The sequence below is a fragment of the Amaranthus tricolor genome, chromosome 1 (genome assembly GCF_026212465.1).
Source record: "Amaranthus tricolor cultivar Red isolate AtriRed21 chromosome 1, ASM2621246v1, whole genome shotgun sequence".
Taxonomy (NCBI): Eukaryota; Viridiplantae; Streptophyta; class Magnoliopsida; order Caryophyllales; family Amaranthaceae; genus Amaranthus; species Amaranthus tricolor.
Genome location: NC_080047.1, coordinates 11607759 through 11632650, shown reverse-complemented (window position 1 = coordinate 11632650; position 24892 = coordinate 11607759). Strand labels below are relative to the sequence as shown.

General features: G+C 32.8%; 3 protein-coding genes across 9 annotated transcripts; all 3 read left to right on the top strand.

Moving 5' to 3' along the window:
* The first annotated feature begins 2418 nt into the window (after window positions 1-2418).
* LOC130800324 (early nodulin-like protein 3) lies at window positions 2419-4106 on the top strand. Its single transcript, XM_057663799.1, has 2 exons — window positions 2419-2688; window positions 3526-4106. Exons 1-2 carry the CDS (start codon window positions 2514-2516, stop codon window positions 3969-3971), a joined length of 621 nt encoding a protein of 206 aa, XP_057519782.1. The 5' UTR covers window positions 2419-2513; the 3' UTR covers window positions 3972-4106.
* A 2929-nt stretch (window positions 4107-7035) lies between these two features.
* Window positions 7036-15262, top strand: LOC130800291 (SURP and G-patch domain-containing protein 1-like protein). 6 transcript variants are annotated; one of them, XM_057663780.1, is made up of 9 exons: window positions 7036-7172; window positions 8236-8653; window positions 9680-9806; window positions 10817-10923; window positions 11473-11598; window positions 12130-12273; window positions 13513-13692; window positions 14454-14632; window positions 14726-15262. In XM_057663780.1, exons 2-9 carry the CDS (start codon window positions 8263-8265, stop codon window positions 14750-14752), a joined length of 1281 nt encoding a protein of 426 aa, XP_057519763.1. In that variant the 5' UTR covers window positions 7036-7172; window positions 8236-8262; the 3' UTR covers window positions 14753-15262. The 6 variants fall into 6 exon arrangements, with proteins under 6 accessions (XP_057519763.1, XP_057519740.1, XP_057519748.1 ...); XM_057663757.1 differs by having other exon boundaries at window positions 12115-12273; window positions 14726-15031; XM_057663765.1 differs by having other exon boundaries at window positions 8227-8653; window positions 12115-12273; window positions 14726-15031.
* A 144-nt stretch (window positions 15263-15406) lies between these two features.
* On the top strand, window positions 15407-24848 carry LOC130800265 (probable LRR receptor-like serine/threonine-protein kinase At4g29180). Of its 2 annotated transcripts, none has more exons than XM_057663732.1 (13): window positions 15407-15882; window positions 20387-20924; window positions 21322-21797; window positions 22174-22312; window positions 22394-22465; window positions 22564-22635; window positions 23024-23104; window positions 23217-23369; window positions 23447-23681; window positions 23780-23906; window positions 24020-24076; window positions 24179-24368; window positions 24436-24848. In XM_057663732.1, the coding sequence occupies exons 1-13, from the start codon at window positions 15753-15755 to the stop codon at window positions 24842-24844; spliced, it is 2679 nt and encodes an 892-aa protein (XP_057519715.1). In that variant the 5' UTR covers window positions 15407-15752; the 3' UTR covers window positions 24845-24848. The 2 variants fall into 2 exon arrangements, with proteins under 2 accessions (XP_057519715.1, XP_057519709.1); XM_057663726.1 differs by having other exon boundaries at window positions 23012-23104.
* Window positions 24849-24892: the final 44 nt, after the last annotated feature.

Here is a 24892-nt window from a genome sequence, read left to right as displayed (position 1 = left end):
ATTTATTGGCGGTTTTGATTGATATATGTTTTTTATTATGATGGTTTATTTAGCTGGTAAAATTGATTTCTTTATTCAAATTGAGGCGAAATAAGTCGTGCTTAGAGATGGGCGATTCTAATACTTATTAAGGCGTGATAGATCATATGTAGTTGTTTTATGGGTCAAACGTAGGCAAAAACTAAAGATTTTAATATGTGATGATTATTATAATATTTATACTTAACATACAATATTTCTACAAAAAAGTGGTTCAATATTTATAGTTGATAAAGTTCTTATAAATGTATCCATTTCACTAAGTTTATATATCATTTAACTTTATTTTCTGTCGTAATATATATTACGGTACACAAACCTATATTTTAAATTGCGTATCAATATTAATTTTTTAATCTTATTCATCTCTTTTGATATTTATTTATTTATTTATCTAAAAGTATTAAATAACCCGTGATTAGCACGAACAATCACCTAATATTTACTAATTGGGAGACAATAAATATTATAAGATTGGAAAATAACTAAAGAACTTAATTTTTAAATAGGTTTAAAGTGGCTCATTTAAACATCTAAAATAGATATTATAATTATAATTAATATCTAAAGTGGGGCTATAAGCCAAGATTAGAATTGTCATCCAGTGAAACCGTCACAAGTACATTGACTAAGTCTAAGACTATGGACTCAGTTATAATTATGACTTCTTATTTACTAGCCTTACATCCTCTATCACTAATTCTTTATTAAAATCATCTTACTGTGAAACGATTTTAATTGGGTCAGCTTAAATTATTTAAAAATTGTGATACGTGAAGAGTTCGCCAGACTTGTTAATACTTTGACGTATTGTTTCTCTTCCGATCAATCAATAACGCATTAAAGATTGTAATTCGAATACTAATATAATTCATATTATTGTGTGCGGTTCTGGTGATAATATTATTGGCTGTTAAATAATTATAATATAAAATTCTGTTGATCGCACTTAATATTATCCTATAATTTATTATTTTGAGTAAGATATTATGTCATATTACTGATATATATAAATTAATTATTTGACTGTTAGTTTTTTATGGGAGATAAGCTTAAATAAAAAAGTTTTTCATCGCTACTCTAAGTGACAATCCACTACGATGCTACAACAAAATTTTCTTTTTCACGACATAAGTCACTGATTTATATCTTTAGTGTAATAATTATTGGTTTTATTTTAAATTCTTATAAAGTGATTAGTGATACTTTTTTAACCTTTAATGACATATATATGTAATTGTTAATATTGTCTATAGTGAAATTTATGAGAAATGTCACTAAATTTTATTTCGCAAAAAGTTTTAGTATGATTTTTTATTACACAGTTAAAGAGTCTGATAACACTAAATTCACAATATATATTATTAGAAATTCAAAATAGACATTTAAATTAAGTGTCACTAAATATATCTTATTAAAAGCATATTATGTTGTAGTAAATCTATAATACTCAATGTGATTCCTTATTCCTTATGTAAATTACAGCCCTTTCTACGGACCAACGTTACTGTATTTTTTGAAATAAGCCATATAAAACAAAGTTTAAGCAAGACTTATACAAGCGTATTTTATGCATTAAAGATAAGACTTTATATGATAAACTTACATTGAGTTTGGATAAAAATTTAGAAGAAAAATAAAAAAGAGAAATAAGGAAGGGAAATAAGGAAAAACAAAAGGGAGATAATGATAAGAAATAATTTCCTTATTTGTCATTTGCAAGGAAGGTAGAGGTAAAGAAAATATATTTTCTTTTAAAATCTTTTCAATAAATTAGAGATTTTTAATCAACAAAAATAAAGAAATTAGTTTCATTCTTTCAAATTCTCCCCATTAAATATGTTATCTAAACAAAAAATATATTATATATAGTGAATTTAGTGTTATATATATTTTAAAATAAAATCGTATAAAACAAAGTTCAGTATTTTTACCGACATATCTTATATGCAGTATTAAAGCTAATAATAAATATAATAGACAAATTATTTAGCATAAAAAATCCTAAAATTTAATAGACTTCTTAATTTGCTAGCCAATTTGCATCATGATTCCCTATTCATTCAATACTATCAAATCTTAATTTTGAAAGTTCAACAAATTTTAGGACCGTTGCATTTATAAAATGGTACAACGTCTATGATCAACATTGGTTATACAAGCAAAAGAGTAACGCATAAGCTCAAAATAACATTAATATTAATACATAAATATTATTATTATTATTATTATTATTATTAATTATAATAATTATGATGAGCACTCAAATATAACAACTATGATAATCACAAACGGCATCCTCGTGAGTTATTTCCCTATATAACCAACACCTTCCCTTCAACATTTTCTCATTACCTTAAAACACCCAATACTTAATACTTCTTCCTACAATATTATTCCCATTTTTCCATCAAAAATAATTGCTCTAATTTTATTTTCAATTCTTATTCTCCCATTGTTTGTTAATTAAATCAATGGGGATGATTCAAATATTTTTTTGTTCCGTTTTTGTGTTGTTAATGTTGTTCTCGAATTTATGTCACGGTAACAATTTTTTCATTGGTGGAAGAGATGGTTGGGTTTTAAATCCATCGGAAAGTTATAGTCATTGGGCTGAAAGAAACAGGTTTCAAGTTAATGATACCCTTAGTAAGTCCCTCCTACCTTTTTTTTTCCCTTATTTTTCTTTTATTATAACTTTTAAAACTCCAATTAAATTAGTTACTTAGGAATGATATATGAAAATCTTATTTAAATAAAATTTAAGAGTAATTTCTTTACTTCATAGTGTTTAATTTATTTTAATAAAAAAACTCCTAAAATCGGTAGAGTAGACAAATGAAGGAAACGGATCTATAAATTAATTTTCAAACACTTAAATCGGTAGAGTTATTTACATGTATGTTACATGAAGGCAATACTTCTATATTAATTGAAATATCACTAATTTTGTGTATAAATTTTTTTTAAAACAATTATAGCAAATAACAAAATGAATTAAAAGACAAAAGTTTGCACATTTGAGAATGTCCGTAAATAATTCTATGGTGGTCCTCTTGTTTGAGCTACTTTCGTAAAGAAATTCAATCACAAAGAATAGACTAATAATTAAGAAAAATGATTGTACTCAAGACGTGAGTTTATGATTGTTTTACAATCTAATCAAAATTTTGAGAGCTTTTTGGTCAAAGTGTAACCAACAAACTGAAACGAAGAAAATATTTAATTTTACAGCAACATAGAATTGTATAAAATTTGAAGTACTTCTAGAACACACCATTTTCCTATTCCGTCTCAATTTATTTGTTACATTTTAATCAAAACTGTAAAAACATTTTTGTCAAATGTATGACATAAAAATTAAAACGAATGAAGTAATATTCATAACAGACAAATAATTAAATTGAGATAATATTCAAAAAAAAATGTTAAAATAATTTTTCTTGAAGTAATAATCTCACCAATTAATTTAATTTGTTTTTATAGTCTTCAAGTTCAAAAAAGGCAATGATTCAGTGCTGTTAGTCACAAAGGAGAATTACAACGCATGCAACGTGCAAAACCCAATTGAGGCTTTAACAGAGGAAGATTCACAATTCAAGTTCCAAAGATCTGGATTGCACTATTTTATTAGTGGCAATATAGATCATTGTAATAAAGGCCAAAAAATTATCATTTGGGTACTTGCTGTTAGGCCTAAGAAATCTCCTCCTGCACCAGCACTACCACCTACACTCTCTCCGCCACCTTTGGCATCGCCACCAGCTCCGGCCTCAAGTGCACCGGCTGTTAGCCCCGGCCCCGCCGATGCACCTTCTCCAACCTCTGATAAACCGCATAACTTGGGCTTCAGTGTTTCGGAGCCGGGGTTGTTCAATAGTGTAGTTATTGGAGTTGGTGTGTTTATGGCTTGTTTTGGTTCGAGGATTTAATTAGGTGCAAATTTACCTTTATATGGCTTGATATTACTATCAATATTTATGATATATAATTAATGTATTTTCGGATCTTAATTTGCATGTTATGTTATGTGAAGAATTTTAATTTAATTTATGGTTAACAACTCTTTATTTTATGGATATTTCTCTAGTGCCTATCTTAGAATGCCAATCACTATGAGTATCAATATTTCATATTTGTCAATATAAATATAATATCACTTAATGTATCATGTCTATTGAAACTATGATGAAGATTAGTATATTCTCATAAACCAAAATATTGTTAACGATGTGTTACTCTTTGCACTTTGCATCCATAGGAATGTAGATACACGTATAATGCAACTCCATTATGTATGTGTCTCAAGCCTAAACTAGTGAATTTTTTTGGTGTGTTATCGATATCAAAATCATCCCTATGTTTTTTTTACAACTCCCCCTACAAAAAAAGCCTCTACTAACTATCTAAAATAGTTCCAAATCAATTGATATAAGCCTATATCAATTAATTTTTGACTATTTTAAACAGTCTGAATTAACATAATAAATATTTCATTTTAGTAAGAAACCAGTCGAAGTTTTTGACTTACTAGCAGTTGGAACTTCCAAGTAACAAGTTGGTCATAAATCTATATGAAATTTTCGGCTATTTTTGACTAACATCTAGTATTCAGAAATTTACCACAAAATTTTATTTAAAATTTTTGACCATTTTTTCATGTTCATCCAAAAAAAAAAACTTTACTGGAATTAAGAAAGCTCTATCAACTCGTATGCCGTATCCAAATCCAATTTAATCCACACATAAAACTAACAAAGTTCCAACCCATAACCTTAGTCAACAAGGGGAAGGGAATCATGACTCATACTTTAATGTTTTATAACTCATATTTAAATTTCAAAATATTAATTTTATATAATTTTATTTAATATTTTATTGTTATTATTATTATTATTATTATTATTATTATTATTATTATTATTTTAATTTTTTTAATTTTTATTATTATAGTAGTACTAGTAGTAGTATTAGTAGTAGTAGTATTGTTTAAGTAAAATTTCAGTCGTATTAGTGTTTTATTAGTAAATATTAATCATATTAATATAGTATTAGTATATTATTAGTCGTATTAGTACAATATTAGTCGTATTAGAATAAAATTAGTATATTATCTGTCATATTAGTATATTATTAATCATATTAGTGTAGTATTAATATAGTATTAGTTGTATTAGTATTTATTAGTAAATTATTAGTGTATTAATATATTATTAGTCATATTACTTAAGTGTTAGTTGTATTGGTATATATATCGTTAGTATATTATTAGTACATTATTAGTCGTATTAATAAAGTATCATTTGTACTAGTATATTATTAATTGTATTAGTAAAGTGTTTAGACGTATTAGTTTAGAACTAGTACAATATTAGATGTGTTAGTGTAGTACTAGTTTATTATTAGTCGTATTAGTTTAGTTTTAGTTGTATTAGTGTAATATTAGTAAATTAGTAGTCGTATTAGTGTAAAATAATTAGTACAATATTAGTCACTGGCTATGGACATCTAGAAAGATGTGACCCATAGAATTAAGTGTGGGGAAAATAGTGGAGAACGACTACTCGAAGATATAAGAAAGGGTTTGTATTTTGCAAATATTTAGGAAAAAATGAAACAGAATCATTTAAAATAGTTTGAACATGTGTAATAGATGGGGCATTAGCAAATCGGTAAGGAAGATAAAAAGTTGGAGCTCCAAAGACTTAAAAAGAGGACGAGAAAGATCGAAAATGATTTAAAAAGACAAAAATGGAAAAGATATGAAAATTCTAGAATTATAAATTAAAATGCTAGAAAATTGAAATAAATAGAGAGGAAGAATCCATGTGTACCATTAGAACTGATATATTGGTATGTAGGCGACTCTAATATTTTAGTATTAAAACTTTAACATTGTTATTATAATAGTAATTCTCTGAATAATTAAAATGTGAGTTTATTTTCGATGGTTTAGCTATGTGTTCAATTATAAACTAATTTCTTTTCCTAATATTTACTCCACTAATAATAAAGATGGAAAGTGAGCTTGGTTGGCACGCGTACCGCCCATACACGAGCTGACTGAAGCATAACACAGCACGACTCATTTTATAGCCCAACACAACATGAGAAGCATAGAGTGATAGAGGTGAGCATCATGCAGGTTGCGGAGAAAGGGATTTTGTATGTTGACACTACACTACACTATCCATGACACCAGAGTGGTCTGCGTGTTGTCGCATTTCAACACAACTTATGGCACGCATTTAGGCCAATGATTATTAATTTTTATCTATCATTCCTTAATAAATTTTTATTAATGATTAAATAAAATAAGGTATCTTTTGAATTATTGATTCTTTTTTTTTTATTGTTTTTAATTATAATTAATCAATTTTTATTACAAAATAATTATTTATGTTATCTTAAAACATATAGTTATTATTATATTAAAATACAACTATATAATCATTTAAATTATATGAATGAATAATACCAATATACGAACGTTTAAATAAAAATAACAGTATATAATCATTAATTTCAATGTAATTCGAAGTGTCAAAAATAAAAAAATATCAGGCCATTACCTTATATGAGCGCATAACAAGATGAACCATGGCGAATCAATCTATGACATATACTAACTTCATTTTAGGGTGATTAAACATGACTACACATGACATAACTTTGTTCATGACACAACATGACTTGACATAAGACACGTTAGGCATAACACATGAGCAACCCTCCATTGCATGATTTTCATGTTTATTTACTCATTTATAATGAATGGGCGTTTGGTATCGTCATTGAATGTTGGTAATGGAAAGTATTTTTTAAAAAATAATACTTACTCTCTAATTAAAATAAAATTTAATTTTTATAACTCCTTGTTTGAGTTCGATTCTTATTGCCTTTTCTATCTTGCCTTTTTCATTTTCTTAGTCTACCTCGAATATAAAATAAATAAATAAGTAAATATATAAATAAATAAAGAAGAGGTGGTGGCTTGTTAATTTGTTATTGTGCAGCGTTATCCTTTGTTGTTGAGTCATTTCTCTTCTTCAGAACGCCCTCAACTGAACCTTCTACTATTTCCCTTCTTCCCATCCTCCTTTTACATCTGCGTTTTGGAAGGTTATTTCCAGGTATTCTTCTTCTAGTTATGTTTTTCATTACCTGTTTTCTAGTTTTATTCTTCCTATTTTGTTTTTTCTATAACCAATTGACTTCTTCAAATTGAATTGAAGGACTTAATTTGAAACTTAACCTAGTTTTTACGATCCGATTCATTTTACGACTTAATCATGAAAGATATTTAATTTTAATTGAATTTTCTAACTTATTCTTGATTGTGCCTTAAAATTTGTGCCCTAGTCATCTTGCTTGTGGTGTATAGTTGATTCTATGTTTTTTTAAATTATTTTTTTTGTCGGCGTTGTAAAAATTGACGAGAAGTTCCCCTTAATAGTTTTGTTCATGGAATTTGTATAGTTGGGATTCTGTTATTTTTTTCGGGAATGTGATATTTCTTGCAATTAGGGATATCTCCAGATTTTGGATTAATTAGGGATTTGTATTTGCTGTGATATGCAAATCAAAATATTCTCCCTCTGTCCAAAATAATAAAATCTAAGTACAAATGAATAGAAAATGAGAAATGAGTGGATCATATGAAAATATACCTTAAATGTGTGGACAAGAGTTAAAAGCAAGAGCATGGATCATGGTCAAAAATATAAATGAGTCAAATTAAGTGGAACAAACTAAAAAATAAGGCTAATTCATTGGGATAAAGAGAATATGTTTTTACCCATATTACGATTGATTGACTGAATGACTGTCCATGACTATTGGGATTGATTCATTGGTTGATGTAGCCTACTCCAATTTTATGAAATTAAGAATTTGTCATTGTTGTGCATTTAATGACCGTCCAACTTTATCCTGACTCACTGTCTTTGTGGTCAGGCGAATATTTTTCTTTGATTGAGGGAGTATAAGGATGTTGAAATATTTTGCTATGAATGTTCTGTTGTTTCCTCACGAATAATCAAACTTAGCTTATGTGTTTGGCATACTGGTGCACAAGTGGTATTTGTTCTGTATATTTTTGAAAACTGCTGCTTTTTGAGGTTTCTTCATTGGATTGGTTGAAATGTCTGAATTAGTTGAAAGGTCTTGTGACATAATCTTGTGAAGTTTGAACAGCTTAAGAGTGAGGTGAGTTTGTTTTCCATGGATAAAGGAGTCCCGCCTAGCTTGTTTGCCAATGATGGCTCATTTATGGAGAGGTTTAAACAACTTCAGCAAGAGAAGAAAAGTGATAATGTTGAGGATTCTAGACAGACAACAAATGTATCAAGGAGTTCAACTCCGAACTCCTCTAGTGTAAAAATCGGTGTGGATGTTACGAATAATAATCGACGGAAGCCTACTACAGCTTCTTCAGGTGGTAAGCTTGCGTTTAGCTTGAAGCAGAAATCAAAGCTTGCGGTTCCTTCTGTCAAGTTGAGTGAAGATGAAGAAGATGTAGATTCAGGAAATGCATCTGATGGAGTTTCTGCAAAGCGGCAGAGATTGAATCAACCACATATATCTTCTGTGTCATCCAGAAAATTTGATGTTGGTAATGTCTGTCTGTACAGATCTTTCATGTCTTGCTTATCCTATTTCAATGGGTTTGTTTCTTCTTTTTGGGTTTATTTGACATTTATGTTTGTTTCAATATAATTATTTGTTCTCTATTATCACCATGTGTATTCTCAGGTGAAGGTTCACGTTAACTTTGTTGCATAGACATTCTGGATCAGTTAATTTTGGCTAAATATTTCTGCGAATTAGTTGTGGATGTATACATTTTTGTTTTAATGGTCGAAGCTTATGATTCACTAATGACTGTGGCAAGATAATCTGATGCAGTGTCTTGTTTGTCTTAATGGGTTTATTCTGTAGTGGTTGATATAGAATTGTTGTAAATTAATGTATTATGGTAGTGTTTAGACTTTTGTCAACACTTGACATGTCCATATTGGGATGTTTTCATCTTTGGGAGTGTTAAAGGAGATGTGGTTACCATGCAAGTCCATGGTGTAAACGAGAAGATACATTATCGCTGTTAATTAAATTAAGAAATTGGCTTAAGGTCTGTAGATTCTGGCAACTGATCATGTCAGAAGTGCAAACATTTTTTCATATGCTGCATTACTGTCGCAAGGGACTTGGGGAATTTCCTTTAGCTATATTTCACATAGCTCTTCCATGTTTTGGTTGCAGAGAAAGGGGCAATGAAGAGAGCTGAGGGAACAAACAAATTATGATCTAGGAAAGTGAACCATGTCATATGCATTTACCCATAGCCAGTTTTTCCCCCTCAGTTTTATATTTAATTTCCAGTCTTTTTTTTCACCTTTATTATGTGCAATGTCCCAAGAAAATCAAGGATAAACTCCTATGTTTGTAATAGCAAATAAGTAGGACCATTCATTAGCAAATGTGCTGTCTCATGAATGCAGCTTACATCTTATGTTTCTTTGAACCATGGAGAAGAGATGTTCAATAAGCGATATGGAACTGTGGCACGCCTGCTAAAAGAGTAGTTTGCATTGCGTTGTTCATGCTCTTGGTATTAATCAGTTCTTTAAGTGATATGCAGCACCTCCTTCACCAAGTGATCCTGCAGTGAAGATAGCTGCAGACAGGCTAGCAAGTTTTGTGGCTAAAAAGGGAAGGCAAATTGAGGCTATTACCCGCCAGAAGAACCCAGGGAATACTCCTTTCAGGTATGTAGTTTGGCAAGTTTTACCATTCTTATCTTGTAAAAGTAACTACAACAACATTCCACTACTCCAATGCCTCTTAGTGGTCCGACCAAGTTGGGGTTGCAGGTGTTGTTGAATGTACACAATATTACCCTAGTACTAACAAAGAGTCTCTTTTCAATTAACCCTTGATTGTAAATATCATTAGCAACTCCATCTAAATAAGAAGCATAGTGATGTATAGACCATTTTACTATATTCCTTTATAATTCAAAACCAAAAAACTAAAAATCTTTAGTTCCATTCTCGATGTACTTTAGTGAGCTCATGAGAACCCATCATAACCTTAAATCCCTCCTCTAAATCAAATAATGATTTATTTATATGCTATATGGCTATTCTAGCAGTGTTTAGCTTGAAAAGTGACACTCACGCTTTAAGGCATTAAGATTATCCATGGATTTTGATGTTAATTAGGGAGGTCAAGGGCTGAAGGGTCACGTGGAAATTAATCCATAATGCTTTTTCAAATTTTTTGAGTCATGGTTGCTCAAAATAAACCTGTGTAGCAATCTTTTAATCTTGGGGCATATGAATATTGCTAACTAGTATAAACAGTAAAACACTGAAGCAGAAGTATTTATTTAAATTATCATTGGACACTGCATTTGCCTCTCTTTAGCTTTCCCATTCGAACTCTTGCCATATTTATGTGGAAAATGTATTTATATAGCCTTTTTAATATATTAGTGGTCGTTTTAACAATATACATGTAGGTTTGAGCATCATGAATGCTTTTTTGAATTTACAAATTCCTCATACATACGTAAGTGCATGTGGTGTTTTGATTTTGATTATGGAGTAAATTTGTTTGTAATGATATTTGTTAATGCTATTTTCTAGTTGATGATTGGACACTTGGACCTTTATTTTAGGTTGGGATTTATTATGTGAGTCTGAGTTTATATGAGAGATGTTGGTTGCAATTTTGGAACCAGTTTTCGTGATTTTCTCCTTTATCAATCCTGCAGATTTCTGTTTGATGAAGACTGTATAGAATACAAGTACTATGAATTTCGTATTCAAGAAGAGAAGAAAGCACTAGCACCAAGCAAAGATTTGCAAACTACACCTAGTGGTTAGTTCCTCGTGTTGGTTGTTTGCTTCATCTTTTTTATTTATAGTATGTTTTATTTGATGTTTATGTTTAAGAAACTATTACTTGTTAAATATTTATTGGATTTATGTCAATAGTAGAGAGGATTTAATCCAAATAAATGAAGACTTGCCCTGTTACCGTTGTTTAAAATACACATAGAATGCAGGATTGATGGAGTTATTTTCTTACTGTATTTCCTTGGAAGAAAAAAGGAACTCTTTTTGACATTCTATAGCAATTTTGAGAAATATTATCTTGGATAGGGGTCAGTTGAATTTTGAACTTGACTTAAGTAGAGCAATGAAAGGCTGGGATCTATGTAATAAGAAAATCTATGAGGAGATTTGTGCTGTTTTTAAATGCAAATTTTTATATGCGCTTCTTCAGGATGTAGATGGTCTGATCAATGCTCTGTTCACTGCTGTATGAACAGTTTCATGCCATTACCATGTGTTTTTGTTATGGTTTTTGCACTTATTCAAATGCAGTATGACGGTGTTATTTACATTTTTGTAAACGCATCTGTAGGTGATATGACTGCTTCAGCGAGCAGTGTTCATCAAAAGTCAAGTAATGTGAATTTGCACACGCCTGCTACTACTTTGTGTGAAGTACATGAAGCCAGTTCAATCCAGACAACATCTGCTAGAAGTGGTGAGAATATATGTGTTCCTGTGTTTTTCTTCGAATTCTTGAGGGGCATTTCATTATGACTTTCAGTGTTTACTGGAATACTTAAGTCTGCAATGCTTGTGGACATTTGTTACAAATTAAGTAAGATCAAATACTTGATTTTGAGCTATGTGTGACAAAATCACAAAAGCTTTGCTGGAATGCTTTTTACTATGGTTATTTTGCTAGTGTTCCCTCTTGTGGTTTTGATATTCAAAATCATCATGTTAATCTTTTGCTGTATTTTTTAATGATAATTTCAATCGATTATTTCCTTTACGGGTGTCACTGATAGGAATTTTTTGGCTTCTCTATACCTTGGTTTCCATCATGTTGATGTGTCGGTAAGGGTTTGTATCTGACATTGCATAAGATGTATGTTTTTTCTTGTGTTAAGATATTATTGGTATCTTCTGATGTATGTTTCCTGTTGTGTTTTATAGTTTGCATACAGTGCAATTATCTTTAAATTTCACTGTTCTTGAGTAACATTTGTAGAATTTGTGTTTGCAGGAGAATCATGTTCATCTGTTTCTGGATCAGATCCTATAGCCATGATGGAATATTACATGAAGAAAGCGGCAGCCGAGGAGAGGAAAAGACCACCTAAACAATCACAAGATGAAATGCCTCCCCCAGCTTCTCTTCATGTGCAAGGTTAATAGCTGGCTTTGTCTTATGAAAAATATAAATTTTCTTTCAACTAATAGAACAGGGTTTAAGTTTTGGAAGCAAATCAATGCTGTTCATTAAACATGATTTTAGTTTAATTTTTAAAATTTAACCCTTTTCAAACAAAAACGGAAATTGTCTGTTTTTATAAATAGCGACCATGGGGTTTTAGATTTTAAAGTTTGTTTGAAAGGTCTGCAAAATCTGAAATTCAATGGTCTTTTTTCTTTCACCATATTTCCAGAAATATTTCGAGGTCTTTTTGATGAAGAATCACTATTTGCATAATTTGTTATTAGCGGTTTCCGTGTCCTGCATTTGCGAATTTCCATACAGGGTTGTTTAGTTTTAAGACGCGTGAGCAGTGCAGTATATCACCTTTTTGGGGCCAAGAGCAAAACTCGAAAAAGAGCCCTAATCACACAATAACAACAATGCCGGTGCTTAAACCCCAAAAGAGACCCCTAAACATTTCTTTTATTTCATGGGTAAAAAAAACTCAATGATTTAATTTAATTTTTAACCACCTAAAAAGTGTTATTTATAAATTTAGAACGTTAGAGTCAATTGTATCGAGCGCAAAATTTTAATAAATGCATATTAAATTACAAAGATTACAATCTAACATAGGAAAGCAGAGGTCTCATCGATGGTTATACTGATATTATCAAGCAATGAAAGAGATTTATCGGAGAATTAGGAGATTTCGATATCAGAAAATTCAAAAACGGGGAAATGAAAATCCACTTTATAGAAGACCTAAAGTTTCTTAATTATTAAATATAATGGAAGTGGGCCACATTAAATTAGGGGCCTGTGCAAATGCTCATTGTAAACATGCAATTGGGCTGACTCTGGGTGTGAGACAATCACTTAGGGTGTTTGCCTCAAATAATCTTCTATTGAGGCTAAGACCAAAAAGCGCTCTAAGGCGCCCTGATGCGCTTGCTTCTAGGAACTTAAAAGCACTCTAAGGTGCTCGCCTTAAGGAATGCCTCACCTAACCCTATCTTGGCACTCAATCCATAGCTTTAGGCGTGCCTTGGCGAGCTTTTTGAGTCTAAGCTGGGTGGTAGCGGCAACTTTCAAGTTGCAACTTGATTCATGCTAATTTCCCGAGTTTATTTTGTGTTAAATGTATTGTCCCTTTTCTGTTCATTTTTAGGGTTCATAAGATGCATGATCCATCAAATTATGTTTCCTAACTATAAGTTTCTGTTGCAGCTTCTGGAAAGAAAGGTCATCACATGGGAGATTACATACCACCCGAAGAGTTGGAGAACTTTTTGGCTAAATGTAATGATGCTGCCGTACAAAAAGCTGCGAAGGAGGCTGCTGATAAGGCAAAAATACAAGCTGATAATGTTGGCCATAAGCTTTTGTCGAAAATGGGTTGGAAAGAAGGTGTGTTTTCTGCTGAATTGCATAAGCATATGAATACCTGTGGTCCATTTCTTTTAATTAATAAGTATTTACATTTTATATTGGGTAAGGCTGACAATTGGTAATGCGTACGTTGTTAGTATTCAAACAATTACATGTTTTTAGGTGGAATTGCTTTACCTTTAACATTCTTATAGGACATGTTATATAGAAAGTCAATAGCGCTTCATTATGATATACATATAAAATATGATACAAAACAAGCTGTTAGGTAAATGCTTCCATGAACTAACCAAAATTTTTAATGTGCTTTTGAATGTTTACGTACAACTTTACAAGCCAGCATGTACCTCGATTCTGGACCTCTTAGAGCTTGTCTATATTTGAACCGGTACTCTGGCTGCTTATTGCTATCTCAAGACCTTAATGCTTATACTAATTGTTTTATAGATGCTTCACCGACTTTCCGCGTGTTGTCTTATGAAATATATTCGCTAGTAGATTTATCATGGATGCTAGATCCTAGTTGTTGATACATACATTATCTTTCTGACAGGTACTTAACTGAATATTTGTTGTCTCTTTGAATTTCATTTGCCTCTAAATGGTGTTTATAACTGTATACTGCAAATGCAGCTGTGTGCATATCGTATTCCTGTTTTAGTACTTTCATCGCCTTTTACATGTCTTGGTATATGTGTTTCCTGTTGGACTCGTTTTGCAAATAGAAGACTATGAAGTGGCTCGTTAAATTGAGTTCATCTCTTGGTTCGATCTTGCAGGTGAGGGCCTGGGAAGTTCTAGGAAAGGCATTGCAGATCCTATTTCGGCTGGAAATGTGAAAAAAGACCATTTGGGTGTTGGTGCGCAGCAACCGGGTGAGGTCACTCCTGATGATGACATATATGAACAGTACAAGAAGCGTATGATGCTTGGATATCGTCACAGACCAAACCCTCTGGTATTTACCCGTCTAATATTGTCATTATCATTCTCTTCTATGATACGACGTTATTTGTTTAGTCACTGATGATGTCTGTTTCTGTTTTTGTAGAACAACCCGCGGAAATCATATTACTGAAGAATTGTAGCCACTAATTGTTACCAGGGAGTTGAGTATTATTTTGTGTTTGAAAGAATTTTAGTTGAAATGAAATGCTAAATACAAGAATCATTGTTTTATTTGCAAGTGGTTGGATTGAAGAATGGGTCACCAGTTTACGATTTGGTCCATTGAGAGGATCGTTACAATAGATGTCTATTGTCGATTTCTGTAAGGAAACCTTAACAAGGTTTACGACCAAAAAATAACTGGAATTATAAGGGACACAAAAAATAGTTTGCAATGAAGAACTTTTTATTAATCAACTCCTGGAACACTATCTGCTAATCTGCTGCTTCATTGAGATGTCCATGTTCGTTTGTGGTGGTTGTAAAATTTATGTTTGCTAAAGGATGCGGTTTGCTTAACTTGTTATTTTCGGGTCAGGTTAAAATTTTGTAGAATAAATAGATCATGACAATTGTTAAATTAAAAAAAATTGTCATAAAGGATTTTATTATTTTAATGGCAAAATTGAATATTTTGAAATAAAGACTTTTTTAATTAAAATATAAAAAAATTAAGTTTTTTTCGAGAGTAATTCTCAAAATAAACATTCTTATTTGTTGTTATTAACAGTGAATACGAGAATAACATGTTAAAAGACAAAAAAATAAATTTACCACGATTTTGTTTGTAGTTTCTAACGTGATAAGGTCGAGTGATTGGTTGCGCGAATGTAGCCTTAAAAAATGTATTGAAATATGAAGGGGTAAATGAAAGTCTCTTGTGGACACGATGCCAAGTATTTCAGGCCATCTGCGAGGAAATTGCATGTTGGATGTTGATTAAGTCCAGCTATAAACACAATGACATTGACAAGCATGTAGCCCAACCCAAATCTTGTAGGTTACGTTCCAAAAGTCTGTAGTCATCCCTGACTTTACTAAGGAAGACCATAAGACTGACCACAAATGGGTTTTAATAAAATCTCACAACTTGTTTAAGTATTAGTGTATTACTTCAATTATAGTATCCAATGTCAATGGGTTATGTGCTCACAATGTTGAAGTTGTGTACTGTTATCTGTTTCATTATATTTCAATGGACATCATCAGTCATCTTAGATGGACTACAAGGCATTACCATCCAACGCCATGAAAGGCCTGGTAATTTACTTCCTTTACATGTCATATATTAACGTCTCGCAATGTTACATTATCTTTATTTTTTATTAATATTTTCACCGTTTAATGCTAACAATCAAGTCGATTCTAATATTAATTTTTTTTGCAAGTGAATTTTAATCATATTTGCATCTCTTATTATGAATACATTTATTTGAATGAAAGTATTATTTTTAAAGTGCCTAGACTATCAACTCACCGTTTAGCTATATTTCAACTGTTCTCAAATTCAATTTGAAATTAAAGAATAAATCAATAAATATTCAAAACTCAACGGTCAACATATAATGAATAATGGAAGGATTTTCTTTCCACAAGTAAATAACCTTAAAGGATTTTCTTTACAATTTTTTTCACTAGAAATTCAGTAAAATTAATAATTTATTGTTCCCTTGATGCGTGCCTTCCACCCTTATCAATTTATAGATGTATTTTCACCACATGTAAAAAGATAACCTTCGCTTACACCTCTTGTTAGCACCCAACTTTGATCATTTAGGGTTCCTAGGTGAGATTGTGAGTTGGATCGCCTATTTTTTTCTCTTCCGTTAGCATGTTCCAAACGCCCAAACCTGGATGGTGGCCCTTCTCACCCACACTCAGGCTCCCCGCTCAGGACCGGCCATGTCTCTTGTCCGTTGAAGATTCACCTTAAAATGAAAAAATAAAACTTTAATGTAGAGAGCTTGCTAGTCATATCTCTTCTTGAATCAACTATAGAATGTTAGACAACTGAAAGAGAATAGTTTGGACCCAACAATGATAGAATAATGGTTAGAAGATGAGTGAAAAACAGAGGATGGACAAGAGAACAACAAACAATCAATACAATGCGTTTATGAGGTATCTAATGATACCTCCCCCTCAAGCAATGATTATTTCCATTAACATACTTGAAATGTTTGCCAAAATCGTTACAATGTTAAGAATTTAGATGAACGATACAAACAACAATGAACAAAACAATGTTTGATAATGTAAACTAAGCAAAGAGACACAAAGATTTAAGGAGGTTCACCCAATGATGGATACGTCCTTCGTCGTGTGTAGTTTTTGTTTTATTATATCAATGGAGTGTAAAATACTCTTACAAATGAAGTATTACAAAAGGCTATGTGTTTGGCTTAGGGGTTGTGTTTGATGTGTTTTTAAGTGAGTATGAGAGCTCTATATATAGTACTAGGTACATTAATGTCAATTGCTCACTAAATACAAGATTAATATTGAATAATGAATGATATGAAACAGCTCCAAGAACTTGAAAGGTCAAAAAATAGCATCCTAGGCACATCAGAGGATCCGCTCGACCGGAACAGAGAGCTCGCTCGGTCGAGCGAGCTACAAACACCTTCTGGATGCATTCTGTCTTACCGCTCAACCAACTAAGAAAGCTCGCTCGGTCGAGCAACCATCAGGCTTCCTCTGTCAGAATTCTGTTCGAGCAAGCATCTATCAAAGCCCTTTGCACTTCTTCATTAATCATCATTAACACCAATAATTCCCATGAATACTTTTCCACAATAAATCACATTTAACAACTACAATCATTAAGTTAACAACTTAATCTCCCACATTATTACACCTATTGGATTCCAAACCCAAGAGTCATACACGAATGCACTCATCAAATGTGCACTCAAGTCACATAATTCATAACAATCTCCACCTTGACTTGAGTTCACCCAAGTCAAAGCATTCATCAATCTACTTCATCTTACAAAAATATAAACAAAAGTAATATACACACCCCAAACGCCTGTGATGGTTCATTCATGTTCAACGAATCCATATCAAATTAAATCATACACAAAAGTCAAACCATTTGATCGCTGTTAGTAACAGCGACTTCCCCTTTGACCAGTCAAACCTTTTTTCGCTGTTAGTAACAACGACTACATGTTAACTTAAAAATTCCAGCAACTTTAAACTCGCTGTTAGTAACAACGATTATGTACCAAGTCTAGCTTTAGGGCCAAAGACGCTTATTTTGGGAATAATGTTTGAACGAATCTTATTTTTTGACTAAAGTTAATAAAAGGTCTTATTTTTTTCAAATTTTCGGCATTAGAGTGGTCTTGGACTTTTTTGGGCGCTAAGCAATGACAAAAGATTAGACCTCTAATCTATATACAACCAAAACACTATTTGTTAGTGAAAGAGAATGGCTCGGACCCAACAATGGTAGAAAACGATGTAGATGTTGAGTGAAAAACAGAGCATGAACAAGAGACATAACAAACAACAACAACAATGTGTTTATGAGGTATCAATGGATACCTCCCCCTCAAATAAAGTATCTTATCATTAATATAATCATAATTAAACTAATGACTCAACTTACCATAGTTAAAAGCTCACTCTTAACCCATAAAGGTTCCACCTTTAATGGTGAAACTCCACAAATGCCACTAATACAAAGAGAACACTCTAATGGCCAATGCCCTAACTTTTCCTAATGTATTTGCCTCTCCTTACTCTTCTAATGATGTTCTTAGACCCCTTTATATAGTCTCATAACATATTAGAAGCCCTGGGACCAATCCCTTGAAGCCCAAGGAAATCCCGCAACAAAACAGAACATGTGTTATTTGGCCCTCTGGAAAGCCGCTCGATCAAGCATGATCCGCTCGACCGAGCATGATCCGCTCGACCACTCGAGCGAACCTCCAGACCTCTCTGATCAGCTCCAGCAACGTGGCTTGACCGAGCTAGCCTTGCTCGACTGGTCGAGCGCCCCTTCAGTGGTCTCTGGCTGCTATTGCCTTGCTCAAATGACCATCATCACCTTGAGCCTTTTCTTGACCAATGCATCTCTCATGCACCGTACTCGTGTTCTTCGTTGCACCATCATCACGACACCCCGAAGACCCTCCACATGAGGATGATTTGGTACTTGCTCTAACAATTAGAGTTTCAATTAAATACAATCATTTAATATTAAAAATAGACTAATTCTTATTATCCAAACAAGTAATTCCTTATTCGTCCTCATCCTTTTCCTCTATTTTCCTTCATCCAAATACACTCTTTAAATTTTTTGTACAAAAAATATAATCATATATAGAATATTGCAAATACATATAATTTTATAAAGTTTATCAAATCACTTTTTATGTTGATGCAAATTCAAGTTTAAAACAATATCAAATTCATCCATCCTTATAATTGTTTTTTAAAATAAAACACATCGTAACAAACAAAGTTTACGCTATACGTTTTCTCACTTTCAACTTACAAGTGTAATAAATTAGGATCAAACAATGATCAATAAAGTTAAGCGAGCAATTTACTAATACTCCCTCCGTTCTTTTCAATTTAATTTTGATTTGCTTTAATTTGTCCTATTAATTTTGTATCATTTTCTTTATTGGTAATGGACACTCTCTTTTTAGTTTCATCCACAAACTTGTATTCTATCTCCATTTTAATGGCTCATATTTATCATTCACTTATTTTTTATCTCATTCTTTAACTCAATTCTCTTTTTACTACGTTTCAGTCATTTTTCAACTTGTTATTTATATATATATATATATAAATATATATATATATATATATATATATATATACACACACACACACACACATATATATATATATGCTTGAAGGTCTCATAGTTAGGACCCAGATCCAGATCCTGACCCTCGAAGTCTCCATTTTCTAGAGTTTGAAGGTCTCTTAATTAAGTGCTTTATTCACGAAAGCATGGTAAATGAGTAGAAGCTATCTATATAAGTTCTGGGTTTGGCTGCCTCAACGAAGTCTAAGGGGCATACTTGTAACTTTATTGGACGTATGAATAGATATGGACACATGGCCTTTAACGTATCACATATGTGAGTTTAACGAATTATTTCATGTGTACTACTGCTTCAATTGGTTGGATATAATTGCTTAATTCAATCTGTAAGGACATTAGGGGTATGATCAATTATTAAGATGCGTGGTACTAGGTGTCAATTCAATCCGTAAGGACATTGGTTCGTAAATCAATGTTGCGTTTCATGAAGCCGTGTGTGGGTTGTGTCCTATATGACAAATTTCTGAATTCTTATCCTCTTTATCACTTTACACGGAGAACTTGCAATCCTTGATTGTAAATTTTCATTTCTTCTTGCACCTAAGTTTTCTCATATTGTTCTATTTTTCTTGTGTTAGTATTTTAGTCAAATTCTTTGTATCTCAAAACATATTTCCGAAATATATTTCCAAGCATCGTAGTAGTGAGAAAATGATGTTTTAGGAAGAGAGTCTCGCCTAGAATCTTTATCAACTCACATACAAAACCTTCTTGTTACTATGTTCAATATGTGGTGATTCCCGAAGATGAAGTTCGCATTTGGTGTATGTTAAGCAAAGGTTTGAAAACTTTCATATGTATTTTGTAACCAACTAAAGTGATGTAACTTTATATTATGAGTTTGATTAATACTTTAAAGTCACAAAATACAACAATAACTTGAGGTTGGCTTCTGTGGCAATACAGGTTTCATAAGTATTGATTGTGGGTCAAATACAAGCTATACAGAAGAATCAACAACATTAAATTACACAACAGATGCTGATTACATCGACACTGGTGTTAATTTTGATGTATCTGAAAAATACAAGTCTTCAGGACTGACGCCGCTTCTGTACACTGTCAGAAGCTTTCCTGAGGGAAACAAGAACTGCTACACTCTAAGACAAGCACAAGGCAGAGACACCAAATATTTGATTAGAACTTATTTTATGTATGGAAACTATGATCAACTAAACAAACCTCCAACATTTGATCTACACCTTGGTGTTGATGTTTGGCTTACAATACAGTTAGACAACTCATCTCATATATTGGTGAAGGAGATAATTCACACACTCAAAATGGATTATTTGTACGTTTGCCTCGCTAATACAGGGCTTGGAACGCCATTTATATCAGGATTAGAGTTAAGGCCTCTTATTGATTCCATCTATAAGACAGATTTCGGGTCACTAAATCTTTGCTATCGATATCATACTTCCAATCAACCATATGTTATAAGGTCAGTTTACGATTTGAATTTATCGAAATCTATGGTTGGTTTTGTCTTAGCAGAAATATTGAAATAGGATGATACTTGATTCTATCAAAGTAGAAATCCACAAGTGAAGAAGTCTTTTGCATTGAATAAATAGAGGATGCAACCTATTAGGCTATTACTGATGGGTTTAGGATGTAAAGCTTTTTTTGAACAAAAAGTGTGTGTTTTTATCTTAGGAGCCTATCTTTTGGGGATAAATTAAGTGCGTGCATTTCTCCGTGCCCTCTCCTTGGAGGGGACATGAGTATGATATGTCTGCTATCCTCTTCCCCAGACCCTGACTTGTGCAGAATACTTGGTTATTGACTATGACAATGACTATACTTCACGAGACTAATTTACTATATTTATGGTATAGATACAACGATGATGTCTTTGACCGCATCTGGCAATCTGCAAACTGGCCTAATGTGAGCATAACTCAGTCCCATTCAGAGATTGCTTCTCATAAAGATGCGTTTTTACTACCATCATCTGTTATGAAAGCAGCGATTATGCCCGAAAATGTCGATCAACCAATTCAACTCATAATGAACGTGGATCATGAGATCACTGAATACTACTGCTTATTGCATGTAACTGAGTTTTTAATGCTTCAGACTGGTGAAGTCAGAGAATACAACATTGCTATCAACCACGGGCCATTTTACGGACCTTACAAACCATCGTACTTAGAAGCTGACACCATATACAGCACCAAACCATTTATTTCTGGCTCGTTTGTAAATATTACAATCAAGAGAAACAATCGATCCACCCTTCCTCCACTTATAAGTGCTGTAGAGTTATATAGTCTTAAAAGGTTCTCACAACTTTCAACAAATGAAGCAGATGGTAATTTCTTCCCCAAGTATATTCTGCTTTAGTGATTAATACAACCTTTCGTTAGTTCCCTACAATAATACCAACTTTTGATTAACCATGGATAACACGAATTTTGGGACTTTTTTTCCTAGAATAATACCAACTTTACTTTATTAACTAATTGACCTTTTTTTTATTGTTATATAATCTCCTATAGTTTGATTTTTAACGTGTTAGAGATATTTTAGAAAAACACCCCTAAGTTGGTATTATTCATGGTTATTTTGTTGGAAAATAAGTAAAAGGTTGTATTATTCCTGGTAATTTTTCCATCTTAATATCATCGTTATGAAATTATATCGTAATTTGTGTTTGTGTATCTTTGTCAACTACGTGTGCTTATTAGTTCTCGCAATCACGAATACCAAGTCATTCTATAAGAAGATGAAGAACTGGCAAGGTGATCCATGCATGCCAGAACCTTATTCATGGCCTGGTGTGGGCTGCAGCTATAACACCTCTGAGTCCAGCAGAATTATATCACTGCAAGTTTTCAAAATCTTCTAAATTGAATTCATATCATAGAATACAAAATCTCATGTTTATGTATTACATTTTGTGCTCAGGAATCTTAGTTCAAAAGGACTAACAGGATATATTGCAGCATCATTTGCAGATCTCACATCACTACAAAGCTTGTAATTATTCTGTTTTTAACACAATAGTTTTGATTTCAATCTAACACGATAACAAGTTAATTTCATGTTTTTAACCTGCGAAAGCTATCATCCAACAGGGATTTGTCAAACAATAATTTAACCGGCCAGATACCTGAGTTTCTTGCAGACTTACCATTGTTGAAAACCTTGTATGTTGCGTTTCTTTCTTTCTTTCTGTTGTTTATTCTCCTTTGAGCAGAGGTGTTCAATGGGCGGGTCACATTTTAACAGGTCATTAGCGGGTTGGGTCAATAATGGGGCGGGTCATTGACAGGCCTTGGAGTAAGGGTCGGGTCGGGTCGGATAATTGTAAGTGTTAAATGATGGCCATAAAGTATAATAAATAAACTATTTTATGAACTTTTATAAAACGGGTCAAAGTGGCTCGGATTAAAACATGCTTTGACCTGCCTCGGCCCATTTAACATGACCCACCCCGACCCGGCCCATTTAAATAATGACCTGACCCGCACCGTGAACACCTCTACCTTTGAGCTTATACACCTCATGTCTAAACTGATTTAGGAACGTATGCAGGAATCTTTCAGGAAACAGCATCACCGGTTCAGTTCCTGAACTTCTGTTGGAGAAAACCGCAGCAGGGTCACTCTCTTTGAGGTACTTTGTAGAAGTAAAATGAGGGTACAAATTTTATTAGTCGCCATTTGTTTCTCTTCTCTATTATAGAAGTATGTCGCTAACATATTTTTGTCTCCTTTGTTGAGTGAAGCGTGGAAAACAATCCTGGTCTTTGTCCGAGCACATCATGCACTTCGAAGAAGCAAAAAAAAGTACCTGTAGCTCTTTTTGCTGTAATTGCCTCTATAGTTATCCTTGTAGCAGGATTCAACATTTGTTGTATGTACAAAATGAAAAGTAGAAGGTATGATACCATGTGTTAAAATTAGGATGACATTTTATATGGATGGTTAGCTTAATAATTTAGTCATTTCCTAGCAGAAGCCATGGAAGTCTAGCTGCGGGACACCCTTCAAATTCAGTAAACAGCAAAGGGAAGGGTGTATTTACACGGTTCACTTATTCCGAACTAACAAGCATTACCAGAGGCTTTCAAAGTGAACTAGGGAAAGGTGGATCTGCTGTAGTTTACTACGGTTGTCTAAATGATGGCTTGGAAGTGGCGGTCAAGATGTTGTCTGCAACAGTTCATGGTTCGGAACAGTTTAGTGCAGAGGTTTGCGATCAGCCACACTTAGTTCTCTTATGACCTTCCATAAAATTGGTCGGAAAGCTTTATATTTTAACTGAGTTTGTGATCCTTTTGAGTGACAGGTTGAGCTCTTAATGGCTATTCGCCATAAGAACTTGGTTTCTCTAGTCGGTTACTGTAAAGAAGGATCAAACTTAGCTCTAGTTTATGAGTTCATGGCAGCCGGAAACTTGCACAATCTTCTCTTAGGTATGATTCTTCATTATATGACAACTAAATTATCTCGGTATAAGAAACAGTCCTGTTTAGGAACGTTGCTGGAATGAAGATCTTGGCCCTTCCTGATTTGGTATTTTTTTCAGCTACAACGTCTTTGAGTTGGAAAAAGAGGCTTAAGATTGCAGTTGACATTGCACAAGGTCAGCAGAACAAGATACTCTTCTTAGACCTTAGTTCATGTCTGCAACTAATATAAACCAGCATTTTAATCGACAAACTTCGTTGATTGATTTGAATTGTAGGACTCGATTACTTGCACAACGGTTGCAGACCACCAATAGTTCATAGAGATGTTAAAACCCAAAATATCTTATTAAATGAAACTCTTCAGGCAAAGGTTGCTGATTTTGGCTTGTCAAAAATTTTCCCAGATGGAAGTAATTCTCACGTACTAACAAGAGTGATAGGCACACCAGGTTATCTTGATCCAGAGTAAGCACATCTCCTGCCATAATACTCCTGTATGATCTATGATATTGAATTAACTTTTCTGATATAGGTATTACAAAACTCATCAGCTGAACGAGAAAAGTGACGTATACAGTTACGGGGTAGTCCTATTAGAATTGATCACAGGAAAGGCTGCAATCTTGAAAAATAGGGAGCGAACTTCAGTTTTATCGTTGGTTCAATGGGTTATCTCCGTTCTTGACAAAGGCGATATAAGCCATATCTTAGATGAACGTCTGCAAGAAGTTGAGAACCTAAATTCTGTTTGGAGAATAACAGATATAGCTATGTCATGTGTGAAGCCAACTGCAGTCGAAAGGCCTACAATGAGTCAAATTGTCGCAGATCTCAAAGAATGCTTAGCTAGAGTTACGGGGAATGTTGCAAGGGCACCCAACGATACCCTTGAGATGAGCCTAGCAAGCGTATCCACAGATATGGTTCCGTCAGTTCGATAATGAGTTGATATACATAATACATTTATCGTTTTATTTTCGTTGCAGACG